Source organism: Hyperolius riggenbachi, chromosome 9, assembly GCF_040937935.1.
Source record: "Hyperolius riggenbachi isolate aHypRig1 chromosome 9, aHypRig1.pri, whole genome shotgun sequence".
NCBI classification, from domain to species: Eukaryota; Metazoa; Chordata; class Amphibia; order Anura; family Hyperoliidae; genus Hyperolius; species Hyperolius riggenbachi.
This window is the reverse complement of record NC_090654.1, coordinates 38,240,004-38,254,192: the sequence shown is the minus strand read 5'-3', so window position 1 is coordinate 38,254,192 and position 14,189 is coordinate 38,240,004. Positions and strand designations below refer to the sequence as shown.

Sequence of the window (14,189 nt, the reverse complement as noted above, 5' to 3'; positions counted from 1 at the left end):
AGGTTCCCCTTTAATATGGTCGCCTGGACTTGGCGCACTGTGCTATGATATGGCTGGCGGTGGCCGTCTCACTCGGATCTTGTCATTGAGCATCACTTCAGTCGAGTCCTCGTCCAGCTCAGGCTGTGGGTATACGCTGATGCCGTGCGTCTGCAGGTCTTTCCTTATCCTGTTTTTGAACTCTTCTCTCTCTTCCAGCGTCAGTGTGTCGGCTTTAGCAATGACGGGAACAACGTTCACTATACAGCTCAAGCGTTTCATAAACTCCAAGTCCAGCGGCCTCAGCCAGTGGCCGGTTGGTTTTTTCAAACAATACCAGTTGCCTTGCAGGCTTACTGATCTTTCTGGTCAGTAGAGTCTAAATCACACACCTGGAAGAAGCATGCAGCTAATCTTGTCAGATGTGTCATAGACCTCTAATCTGCATGGTTGTTCAGAGTATATGACTTAATTAAAGAGAATCTGTAATTAGAGTTGGGCCGAACCTCCGATTTTAGGTTCGCGAACCCTGTTCGCGAACTTCCGCAAAAGGTTCGGTTCGCGAAAAAGTTCGCGAACCGCAATAGACTTCAATAGGGAGGCGAACTTTCAAAGTTTTAAAACATTCTATCAGCTGGAAAAATGATAGAAAACATGTTTCAAAAGCTCTAATACCTGGAGCCACACCTAATTGAGTGAAATACACATCACTGCTGGAGGACCCACCCTCCCTCCGTCCTCCAAGCAAGGTCCTTTATACCATTTGCCTACCTACACTAATTAGTTATGGGACAGCTGCTACACACTCTGCTAGGGAAATTTTATCCTCCCTCCTCCCTTCTACCCTTCTACCTATTCCCTCCTCCCTCCGGTGGGTCTCTTCTGCCAGGGAATTATACTATTTTAAAAACCAGTATACATCATACCATAGCTGGAAATACATACATGAGTATACATCATACCATAGCTGGGGATACATACATGAGTATACATCATACCATAGCTGGGAATCGAACCCAGATCTCACTGTGTGGTGGGCACGTCACCCTAAGCACTGTACCACTACAGAAGTAAGTGAAGCTTGCCTAAAATTTAACATTTATGCTCAATGCAATAGAACCATTAGGTTGCTTAAAGGAGAACTGTAGTGAGAGGTATATGGAGGCTGCCATATTGATTTCCTTTTAAGCTATACCAGTTGCCTGGCAGCCCTGCTGATCTATTTGGCTGCAGTAATAATAATCCAAACATTTGTATAGCGCTTTTCTCCTGTCAGACTCAAAGTGATTCACACTACTGCAGCCAAATAGATCAGCAGGGCTGCCAGGCAACTGGTATAGCTTAAAAGGAAATCAATATGGCAGCCTCCATATACCTTTCACTACAGTTCTCCTTTAAGCAACCTAATGGTTCTATTGCGTTGAGCATAAATGTTAAATTTTAGGCAAGCTTCACTTACTACTGTAGTGGTGGGGTCTTAAGCAGTGTGTTTCACAATAACATGTCTGCTGACAGTAAAATGGAGGCGAAAAATTTTGCTCAATACAGCTTTATGGGGCGAATCGAACTTCCGCAAAAGTTCGCCTGATGCAGGCGAACGCGAACCCCCAAAGTTCGCCTGGAACCGTTCGCCGGCGAACCGTTTGGCCCATCTCTATCTGTAATTAAAAAGTCCCCTGCAGGGTACTTGCCTCGATAGGATCCAGAGGCTTCCTAGTGGATCTTTTTTTTTTTGTAAGGACCTGTAACAAAAAAAATCCCCTGGGGAGTACTCACCTCGGGAGGGGGAAGCCTCAGGGTCCCAAAGATGCTTCCCCCTCCGCTGTAGCTGTAGGGAATCCAGCATTGGCTTCCCCGAAGTGTCCCGCAATCCGGGCTCGACATGGCAAATAAACAGATAAGTTAATTGGCTTCCCCCTAAAATTGGCCCTAGACTACATACACTGCATCATACATACATACATACATACATACATACATACATACATACATAGACATATGACTATGGTAGGGATTAGACTGTGTGCCTCTCTGAGGGACAGTTAGTGTCAAGGCTATATACTCTGTACAGCGCTGTGTAATATGTTGGCGCTATATCAATAAGGAATAAGTGATGAAGACTTCTTGGTTGACCAGTTCATGATGGCGATGGGAGAAATAGCATCTTTAGCCTGTCCCTCTGGGATGTGGCTCTTTGCTGTAACAGGATAATTCAGCTTAAAATTAACATCTGTGGTTACCCGCAATGCACTGCTACTGAATATGCAACTGTTCAGCTTGCTTCTTATTAGCCCTGATAAAATCCCCAGCTGAGCATTCAGTCTGGCTTTGCTATAATGACTCCGCTATAATGATTCCTGAGCAGAGCCACAAGGGGGCAGGCTTGGGCTTGAAAAGATACCAGAGAACACAGACTCAGCTATAAAAATTCCTGAGCAAAGCCAGACTGAATGCTCAGTCGGGGATTTTATCATGCCTGATTAGAAGCAAGCTGAACAGTTAAAAATGAAACAGAAAGCAGGGTAGGTGTTTTCTCTAATGTCCCCATTGATATATATATATATATATACAGTGGTGTGAAAAACTATTTGCCCCCTTACTGATTTCTTATTCTTTTGCATGTTTGTCACACTTAAATGTTTCTGCTCATCAAATACCGTTAACTATTAGTCAAAGATAGCATAATTGAACACAAGATGCAGTTTTAAATGATGGTTTTTATTATTTAGTGAGGAAAAAAAACTCAAAACCTACATGGCCCTGTGTGAAAAAGAAATTGCCCCCTGAACCTAATAACTGGTTGGGCCACCCTTAGCAGCAATAACTGCAATCAAGCGTTTGCGATAACTTGCAACGAGTCTTTTACAGCGCTCTGAAGGAATTTTGGCCCACTCATCTTTTCAGAATTGTTGTAATTCAGCTTTATTTGAGGGTTTTCTTGCATGAACCGCCTTTTTAAGGTCATGCCATACCATCTTAATAGGATTCAAGTCAGGACTTTGACTAGGCTACTCCAAAGTCTTCATTTTGTTTTTCTTCAGCCATTCAGAGGTGGATTTTCTGGTATGTTTTGGGTCATTGTCCTGCTGCAGCACCCAAGATCGCTTCAGCTTCAGTTGACGAACAGATGGCCAGACATTTTCCTTCAGGATTTTTTGGTAGACAGTAGAATTTATGGTTCCATCTATCACAGCAAGCCTTCCAGGTCCTGAAGCAGCAAAACAACCCCAGACCATCACACTACCACCACCATATTTTACTGTTGGCATGATGTTCTTTTGCTGAAATGCTGTGTTACTTCTACGCCAGATGTAACGGGACACGTACCTTCCAAAAAGTTCAACTTTTGTCTCGTCGGTCCACAAGGTATTTTCCCAAAAGTCTTGGCAATCATTGAGATTTTTTTTAGCAAAATTGAGACGAGCCTTAAAGAGAATCTGTATTGTTAAAATCGCACAAAAGTAAACATACCAGTGCGTTAGGGGACATCTCCTATTACCCTCTGTCACAATTTCGCCGCTCCTCGCCGCATTAAAAGTGGTTAAAAACAGTTTTAAAAAGTTTAAAACAGGAAGTAGGTTGATGTACAGCATGTCCACACATAGAAAATACATTCATACACAAGCAGGCTGTACACACCCTTCCTTTTGAATCTCAAGAGATCATTTGTGTGTTTCTTTCCCCCTGCAGCTATCTTCCACTGAAGTGTCAGGTTGTTTCTTCCTGCAGAGTGCAGACAGCTCTGCCTGTATGTAATTCCTCAGTATGTGAAAGCCCAGCCAGCTCAGAGGAGGATTTATCCAGCTTGTAAAAGATAAGAGAGAAGAGAGAAGCTGCCCTAATCTAAATAATACACAGGCAGTGTGCAGAGAGAGGCCTGGAGGGGGGAGATGCATCACAGAACCACAACACTGAAGAACTTGGCAGCCTTCCAGACACAGGCTGACAAGTCTGACAAGAGAGAGATAAGTTGATTTATTACATAGATGGTGATAGTAGAACGTGCTGCAGTAAGCCAGAACACATTAGAATAGCTTTTGGAGCTTGTAGGATGATAAAAAACAGGATGCAATTTTTGTTATGGAGTCTCTTTAATGTTCTTTTTGCTTACAAGTGGTTTGCGCCTTGGATATCTGCCATGCAGGCCGTTTTTGCCCAGTCTCTTTCTTATGGTGGAGTCGTGAACACTGACCTTAATTGAGGCAAGTGAGGCCTGCAGTTCATTAGATGCTGTCCTGGGGTCTTTTGTGGCCTCTCGGATGAGTTTTCTCTGCGCTCTTGGGGTAATTTTGGTCAGCCGGCCACTCCTGGGAAGGTTCATCGCTGTTCCATGTTTTTGCCATTTGTGGATAATGGCTCTCACTGTGGTTCGCTGGGGTCCCAAAGCTTTAGAAATGGCTTTATAACCCTTACCAGACTGATAGATCTCAATTACAGTACTTTTGTTCTCATTTGTTCCTGAATTTCTTTGCATCTTGGCATGATGTCTAGCTTTTGAGGTGCTTTTGGTCTACTTCTCTGTGTCTATTTAAGTGATTTCTTGAATGAAACAGGTTTGGCAGTAATTAGGCGTGGCGGTGACTACAGAAATTGAACTCAGGTGTGATAAACCACAGTTAGTTATTTTTTAACAAGGGGGGCAATCACTTTTTCACACAGGGCCATGTAGATTTGGAGTTTTTTTACTCACTAAATAATAAAAACCATCATTTAAAACTGCATTTTGTGTTCAATTATGTTATCTTTGACTAATAGGTAATGGTTTTTGATGAGCAGAAACATTTAAGTGTGACAAACATGCAAAATGGTAAAAAATCAGGAAGAGGGCAAATAGTTTTTCACACCACTGTATATGGTAAAATACATAAGAGTGCTTCGTCTCTGGTTCACTTTAAAGGATACCCGAAGTGACGTGTGACATGATGAGATAGACATGTGTATGTACAGTGCCTAGCACACAAATATCTATGCTGTGTTCCTTTTTTTTCTTTCTCTGCCTGAAAGAGTTAAATATCAGGTATGTAAGTGGCTGACTCAGTCCTGACTCAGACAGGAAGTGACTACAGTGTGACCCTCACTGGTAAGAACTTCCCCTTTTGTACCTCTTTCTTGCTTTCAGAAGCCATTTTCTGCTAGGAAAGTGTTTTATATTTGGAATTTCTGATCAGTGAGGGTCACACTGTAGTTACTTCCTGTCTAAGTCAGGACTGAGTCAGCCACTTACATACCTGATATTTAACTCTTTCAGGCAGAGAAATAAAAAAAGGAACACAGCCTAGTTATTTGTGTGCTAGGCACTGTACATACACATGTCTATCTCATCATGTCACATGTCAGTTCAGGTATCCTTTAACCTCCCTGGCGGTAAGCCCGAGCTGAGGAGGATTTCTCTGGCTCTGTTGGGGCGATTCGCCCCATTCAAAGTGCTGTGCGCGCAGCCAGCACTTTGCTAGCCACGCGCACAGCTTGATCGCCGCCGCTCTGCGGTGATCGCCCGCATGCAGCGGCGAAAGAGGGCCCCCCCCGCCAGAGCCCTGCGCTGCCCGGACCAATGAGTTCCAGGCAGCGCTATGGGCTGGATCGGGTGCCCCTGACGTCAGGACGTCGGCTGACATCCATGACGTCATTCCGATCGTCGCCATGGCGACAGGAGAAGCCAAACAGGGGAACGCGCTATATACGCGCTCCCCTGTTTGCTATTGTTGCCGGCGACGATCGCACTAGAGGGACACATGCGCCCTCTAGTGGTGTTTCATGTAGCTACCACTTTGGTAGCTTTACATGAAACAAAAATTTAAAAAAAAAAAAGGATTTTTGCCCATTTGGCAAAAAAAATTAACCGCCAGGGAGGTTAAGCAAAAGGCAGAGTTTCAGCCTTTTCTACCGCAGCCTCTAGTGTGAAAGAGCCCTTAACCTTACTTACAGATTAAAGGGGAACTTCAGCCTAAACAAACATACTGTCATCAAGTTACATTAGTTATGTTAATTAGAATAGATAGGTAATATATTATCTTACCCACCCTGTTTAAAAAGAACAGGCAAATAAGCAGGATAGCAGGCAACTGGTATAGCTTAAAGAGGAACTCCAGTGAAAATAATGTAATAAAAAAAAGTGCTTCATGTATAACTGATTTAGTCAGTGTTTGCCCATTGTAAAATCTTTTAAATCCCTGATTTACATTCTGACATTTATTACAAGGTGCCATTTTTTTCTGTTGGTAGGTGATGTAGCTGCTGCATGTTTTTTTGGCAGTTGGAAACAGCTGTAAACAGCTATTTCCCACAATGCAGCAAGGTTCACAGACAAGAAACTGTACATACTCAGAATTTCTTTGTGGGAGGGGTTTCACCACAATATCAGTCATACAGCGCCCCTTGATGGTCTGTTTGTGAAAAGGAATAGATTTCTCATGTAAACGGGGGTATCAGCTACTGATTGGGATAAAGTTCAATCCTTGGTCGGAGTTCCTCTGAGCTCAGGGTAAGCCGCCGCGGAGGGGCGATTTCCATTCAGTAAAGTGCTGTACGCGCAGCTAGCACTTTGCTAGCCGCGCGTACAGCTTGATCGGCGATCGGCCGCACGCAGAGACGGAAGAGGCCGCCGTCCCTCGTTATGTATAAATATGTTATTTTTTCGTCTCTGGGTCTCTTTAAACCTATATCTCACATAAATTACTTCTTCCTGCTACCAACTTTGGTAGGGTTTCCCCTATTACCACCAATCCAAAGAAAACAATTAAAATTATCCAAGTAGGAGCGCAGGACATATACAATTTATTGCCCCTTATAGATCAAATACATTTAATAGCAGGATTAATTAATTAATACATTTATTTGATCTATAAGTGGCAATAAATTGTATATGTCCTGCGCTCCTACTTGGATAATTTTAATTGTTTTCTTTGGATTGGTGGTAATAGGGGAAATCCTACCAAAGTTGGTAGCGGGAAGAAGTAATTTATGTGAGATATAGGTTTAAAGAGACCCAGAGACGAAAAAATAACATATTTATACATAACGGGGGCTTCCTCCAGCCCCATCAGCCTGGATCACTCCCACGCCGCCTTTCTCCGCTACCTCTGTCCGCCGGTACCGGGTCCCGTCATTTTGGCCAGTCGACGCAAGCGCAGTGTGCTCCCTCCGTACTGTGCAGGCGCATGCGTACAGAGCTGGAGGGAGCCCCAGTGCATGCGGAAGACTGGTCGCGTCCGGCGGAAGTGACGGGACCCGGTACCGGCGATAGAGACAGCGCAGGACGGCGGCGTGGGAGCGATCCAGGCTTATGGGGCTGGAGGAAGCCCCAGGTATGTATAACCTCTTTTTTCATTTTTAGCATAGGTTCAACTCTGGTTCCCTTTAAGAAGATTATAGGACTGTACCTTCTGATAACCTATTACCTCTGACCTACTCCTTATATATGTAATATAAGTTTATCTACACTAGCATAAACAACTAGTTGCAATACCAATATCTTAGCAGCACCCCCTGAATTTATTTGATTTACACTTTAAAAGGAATTAAATATGGCAGCCTCCATATCCCTCTCACTTCAGTTTTCCTTTAACTTTCTAGGCCCACAGATACTTTTTAGACATAAAGGACTGAACTGTAAGGGCACAACCCCTGCTGTTCTCTGTGGTGGTCTGCTGACATAAGCTTTCTATTTATTCTTGTGCAGGTGAAGATGCGAGATCTCCGGAGGTCATCGCTCATGGAGTCCATTTGGGTGGTGGTTTTGGTTTCAGTTCCGGCTATTTCAGGTGAGGAGATAGTTTAATTAGGATTGGCCCTAAGATTTTTCCGGGTCGTTCCATGGTCAGTTAATCCAAGGATTTTGCTAAACGTTTTTATAAAATGCTTTCATTAGAAGGGTTAATTGACAAAATATTTAGAAAAACAGTGAGAGATTTAAGATATCTCTTTAAAGGATGCCTGAGGTTACTTAATGTGCAGAAACTGAGGTTCACCCCCACTACCCTCCATTACTTTGCAAACACCCCCCCCCCCGTACCATGGTTGGCGAGGTTGCGCACTACTGCAAAAGCACTGGCCTGGCAGCACGCGTCCTTGATCACGCTCCCATAGCCAGGAGCTCTCTGTGTGGTTGCATAGTGCTTGCGTGATCAAGGAACCATGCTACCAGTGCTTGCGCAATAGTGTCCGACTTTGCCGACCAGGAGAGAGGTACGAGGGGCTTTGGCAAAGTAACGGTGGGAGCGGTGGTCATAAGGACTGCTGCTCATACCTGCCTGCTCCCCTGTTTCTGCAAATTAACTCACCTCGGATATTCTTTTAAAGGATACCAGATGCGAATAAAAGAAAAACAGGGGAGCAGGCATATACTATCCCCTGTCCTGATGCCCACCGTTCCCCTGTTCTCTCTGCCCCCCATCATACCTAAAAGCCCCCCGGGATCCTCTTCCAAGTCGCCGGAGTCACTCTTACTTCGCTGGCCGTGCTGAGCGAGTCCTACAGCTTGTGCCCACGGCCGGAGCTTGCTGCGCATGTGTGTGACGTCACTACGTCATGCGCATTACATCATTCGCATGCGCAGTGAGCTCCGCCCGTGGGCAAACACTGTAGGACATGCTCAGCCCGGCCAAAGAAGTAAACCTTTAAAGAGGCCCTGTAGTGATAAATGGTAGAATGCAGTACATTATTGAAGGTAGACACTTTTATGATACTTTTTCCTGATTTCAGCATTAAACACTTCTTATATTTATGTATTGCTGTATATTGGATGTAGCCCTCCCAGTGATGTCACAACCTAGGCTGAAGCTATGCAGAAGTCTCCTGCCAGAGCATTCTTGGAGACATTGGGCCATGTGCAATTCACTTTTTTTCCTGAGTTTTCTCCTAGAAGATGATATTTTTTTATATGCTAATTAAAATTACTTTCCAACACTTTGCTGCTGAAAAGGTACCAACAAGAAAGTAAAAGTGAGCCAATTTAGGGTAGTTAATTAACTTATCTGTATGTTTTTGGGAAGTGGGGTGAACCAGAGTGCCCGGAAGAAACCCACACAGATATTGAGAGAACATACAAACTCCTTGCAGATAGTGCCCTGGCTGGGGTTTGAACCAGGGAGGCAGTGTTACAAGGCTAGAGCACTAACCACTACGCCACCAGGCTTCTCAAGTTTTAAAAAATTATCACCTAGGAGAAAAAGTTACAGTAATTGCATATGGGCCCAGATATATTTTGTATTGCACTTTTCAGAAACAAACCTTCCGCAGCAGGGCCGGGCTGAGGCAGAGGCAAGAGAGGCTCCAGCCTCAGGGCGCTGTGTAGGAAGGGGCGCACTCAGCTCAGCTATCATTTCTATATTGTGTTTGAAGCAGAGAGAAATAATAGAAGTGGATACATAGCAGTGACTGCAAGCCAGATAGAGATTAAGGTGTTGCGGCGCCTCTTAGTCTAATAGCAATCAGTGTGTGACGGCTGGGGTGGGAGGGATGGAGGGGGGGGGCGCAGTTTGGTTTCTCAGCCTTGGGTGCTGGTGGACCTTTTCCTGGCTCTGTTCCGCAGAGCTGCACCTGACAGGACTAAAGTTGTTGCCGCCTGTGATAAATTTCAGAATGTAAATCAGGGAGAGGAAAGCTTTTACAATGGGCAAACACTGACTAAAGATTTTATGAATTAACAGTGAAAAAAATTGTATTCTTTTTTCGCTACAGTTCGTCTTGAAGCAATAAAGATATTTGAAGGATCTTTTTTTTTAACACACAGTGAAGGCACTTTTTAACTTCTCTCTCTGAAATAAATGTTGCATTCTTAGCTTTTTAGCTATTTTAAATATTGGTGAGCAGAACCAGATTTTCACTTGAGTAGCACAGAATGGAAAACATTGATATTTATAGGGTAATAAAGACTTTGCACTACGTTCACAGAGAATGTGAGATGATTAGAATAGCTATTTTATTCCAAGCTATGGAGTGGAGATCTATTGCGAGGGAATGCCAGGATTTTAGAAAAAACATCATAAACAGATCCTCCTCCAATGAGTCAGAATGATGGGGAAATGGGAAACTGTTGTAAAGAAACAGAGCCTGGCTAAGGAAATGCTGTCGGGCGGGGCTGCTTTGCTATTTAAAGGCCTTCTGTAGTATTGTACCCCAGAATACAGTAATCAAAACAGGAATGATTGGCTGAGTGCCCTTTCTGACACATTAACCCATTAGCAGCTTCAATAGAGTTATCTCGTTTGCAATAAGTGCAGTGCTTTTGACCTCAGTCGGCAGAACTTGTTGTGCTGTAAATTCTTGGAATGTTTTGATCTTTCTCTACTAGCAGAAAATATAGAAACTGAAAGCAGAAGTCTTCTGTTATTGTCTCACACTGCCCTCTAGAGACAAGTGGCCATAAATACACATTACAGCAGTACTAATTAAAAGCAAAGGAAATGTAACAAAAAAGAAATAAGCACTTGAAAGCCTCCTAACTTCCTGAGCGGTATGCCTGACACTGTGTCGGGCATCCCTCAGAGGCACACCATATACAAACATCTGTGGGCCCACGACAAAAAACTCCACCGCAATCTGAAGTCTAGAGAAAAGCTGCCATCAGCGATGATCCCATAGCGGTATGGGATGATCCCATAGCTGTATGCAGCCCATACAGCTATGGGATCATCGCTGATGGCAGCTTTTCTCTAGACTTCAGATTGCGGTGGAGTTTTTTTTTGTAGGCCCACAGATGTTTGTATACGGTGTGCCTCTGAGGAAGCGTCTTTTGGCCGTGAAACACGTGCCAGGCACTTTTATGTGAAGTGAAGGTCTGATGTTGTATCTACACGTATTATCCGCAATTTGAAGAAATAATGAATGAAGAATAAATAAGAGAATTTTGGTTCGCAGAAAACCCCGCTTTTGTGTGTGTTGAACTTTGGAGTACTGTATATTTAGGGGTGGAACCACAGTACGTTTTATCTTGTCAGTGCTACTGTGTCTGGCATGCCGCTCAAGAGGTTTTGCTGGCGTCAGGTGTCCCCGAGTGTAAATCTAACAGGTTTAGTGGCTTTATTACAAGTTAGCTAGCACTAGCCTAGCTTGTTTAGTTGCCCTCCCCCAAGATAGAGCCGCTTATACATTACCCAGCCTCTATCCAGTGATCGGCGCAGCCTCCTCGCACAGCTCCAGTCTTTTCTATGGGGAGGATCAGGACTGCGCATGACATCATGATGTCGGTGAGGTTATGTACGATCCTCCCCATAGAAAAGACTGGAGCTGTGCGGGGAAGCTGCGCCGATCACTGAATAGAGGCTGGGTAATGTATAAGCGGCTCTATCGGGGTGAGGGCAGCTAAACAAGCTAGCCTAGTGCTAGCTAACTTGTAATAAAGCCACTAAACCTATTAGATTCATACTGGGGGACTGAGGCTAGCAAACCCTCCTGAGCAGCGTAATGCTCAGGAGGTGAATAAATTGGCTGCTAACAGGTTCAACAGGGAAGCCTTGCTGGGCTTTCTCCTATGTCCGGATGATCAGCCAAGAGTGTCCTGCCTTTACACTCTTTGGGCTCGATTCACAAAGCGGTGCTAACTGTTAGCATGCCTGTGAAAAGCCCCTTAACGCGTCTAAAAGAGCTTTTCGCGCGCTAATTTGCACAAAGTTATGCGCGCAAAGCCTTGCGCGCACTGCACAGAGCGCAGGGCGCTCCACGCGAAGTGCCCATTAAAGCCTATGGGACTTAGCGCGCACAAAGTTTTGCGTGCGGTAACTTAGCGTGCGATCTGATTGAGAAATCCGGTGCTAACCTACTTAGCACCCTGGTTAGCACGTCTAAAGACTTTAGACATGCTAAGTAGGTTAGCACCGCTTTGTGAATCAAGCCCTTTGTGTGTTATGTTACGTTCTAACATTACTTTTGGAATTGGATCTCAAAATGCAGATCGTGGAAAACAGGCCTAACTAACAAGTACAACATCTATTAACAGAGGCTGAATTTCCAATGTCTGGTATTATTTGCATTACCTCTTTTCTGTACAGTTTGTTTGCTAGCTGCTGAAAAAGCATGTCATAGATATGAGATCTCTTGAGAACGTTCCTGATTTACTATGACCTCTCCCCTGGGGATATCACAATCTAAAAGTAGCCATATATCTAGCGATGAGGGCAGATTCGATCAAGAGACAAATCTGATCTGAGAGAGATCTGTTGCTTGCCCATACACCACAGGCCGATTCCCGATCAATATTATGCTGAAATTGATCCGGAGCCGGCCCTAATGTACAATGTTCCCCTCCGGTGCCCAGTGCACTATACATTACCTGTCCATGGTTGGCTCCAGGCTCCGTCCTCTGTCCATACACGCGCTCCTCGTGGTTTCCAGAGTAACGTGGGCGTGTGTGGCATCACAAGTGCCCACGTGTAAGTCGGCAATCACGTTGGGCACATGTATGGACAGCCAGCCACGGACACATAATGTATAGTGCATCGGGTGGGGGGGAGGGGGCAGCGTGGGGGGGTTCCCTCGTATTTGTCACTCATCTTGATATCACTTGCCGTTACCACCGCGCACCTGACCGACCACAACGGCCCGACATCTTGCAGTCTGATCATCGTGCTCGGCCTGAAATTTGTCACTTCGTCGATCAGGCGGCACCGATTTTCACCCAATTCAATTATAATAATCAGATGGTCGATCGGCTGCCAAGTTGCCTGATGTATGGCCACCTTTATAAGCACGGGTCTAGATTTTGATTTTGAAAATTGTTGTTAAAGAGGAACTTCAGCCTAAACAAACATACTGTCATTAAGTTACATTAGTTATGCTAATTAAAATAGATAGGTAATATAATCTCTTACCCACCCTGTTTTAAAAGAACAGGCAAAGGTTTGTGATTTCATGATGGCAGCCATCTTTTTGGTTGAAAGGAGGTGACGGAGCATGAGACACAGTTCCAACTATCCTGTGTGCTGATCACCCCTCCCAGTTGCTAGGCAACGTGAACAACATAGCAAATCCCATCATGCTCTGTACAGCATCAGGGAAAAAAAGCCCGGGCAGTTTTCTTTGATGGGTGGAGCTTAGCTAAAAATGCAGCTAAAAATGATGCTTTGGTAAGAAAAACAAAGTTCTGATGCTGTGAAACTGTTAAAGAAACACTAAGCCTTTTCAGTTCTGCTGAGTAGATTTTTATTCCGGAGGTTCACTTTAAGTAGTAAAAGATAAGATTGTAATTGCAAGAATTCTTACCTGGGTCAAATGGAATAATAGTGGGGTTTCCTAAAAGGACCAAAACTTAGCAGTAATTTGAGTGCAGTGATTTATGAAGCACCAATTTTGATTCTTTCATAATTGGGTGTACCTGCCTGCAATGACCCTTCTGTAGCTGCGGAAGTAAACTGAGCCCCTTACAAGTCCACAAGGTGTTTGGGGGCTACCTGTTGGTCACCAGGATGCATACTCACCTCTCTCTCTCGCTCTTCCTCTCTCCCCTACTTGGTTAGGCTTCCTGCCATGTGACCCGGAGAATTTTGGGCAAAGTTCTGTGGTTTGCCGATGTAATGCCACGTACTGTGATACATTGGACAACGTCGTTCTCCCACCGCTGGGCAACTACGCTGTGTACGAGAGCAGCCAATCCGGGAAGCGCTTAGAGCAACGTGTACAGCCCTTCATCAAGAATGAGTCCGCACCAGCCGGTGAGCCAAAACTGTTCTCCATAACCACTTCTGAACCATTTCACCACTAATGGGCTTTTCTCATTATGTACCAGAGCAATTTTCACCTTTCAGTGCGCCTCCAATTGTTTTTTTTTTTCCACCAACCATTAGGCTTTCTTTGGGTGGTACATTTTGCTAAGAATTATTTTATTCTAAATGCATATTAACAGTAATAATAAGAAAAAAGTGAAAACATTATTTCTTAGTTTTCGACCATTATAGTTTTGAAATAAAATGCGCTGTTGTGGATAAAACCCACACATCTTATTTGCCTATTTGTCCCGGTTATTACACCGTTTAAATTATGTCCCTAGTACAGTATATTTTATTTTGAAATAAAGGTGCATTTTTTCAGCTTTGCATCCGTCACTAATTACAAGTCCTTAATTTCAAAAAAAAAAACAAAAAAAACAGTAATATACCCTCATGACATAGATATTAAAAAAGTTGAGTCCTTAAGGTAACTGTTAATGTATTTTTTTTTTAATGCCTTATTTTATTTTGGTAACTATGGGAGAGTGGGGGAGGTAAGGAGTTAATTTT

At 44.0% G+C, this 14,189-nt stretch overlaps 1 protein-coding gene across 2 annotated transcripts in view; it reads left to right on the top strand.

Moving 5' to 3' along the window:
* Positions 1-14,189, top strand: part of GBA1 (glucosylceramidase beta 1) — a 47,350-nt gene that overhangs the window by 3,018 nt on the left and 30,143 nt on the right. For both annotated transcript variants that reach the window (XM_068251475.1, XM_068251476.1), the window contains exons 2-3: positions 7,658-7,739; positions 13,431-13,625. In XM_068251475.1, coding sequence (XP_068107576.1) covers positions 7,664-7,739; positions 13,431-13,625 — 271 coding nt within the window. In that variant the 5' untranslated portion in view covers positions 7,658-7,663. The remainder of the gene's footprint in view (positions 1-7,657; positions 7,740-13,430; positions 13,626-14,189) is intronic.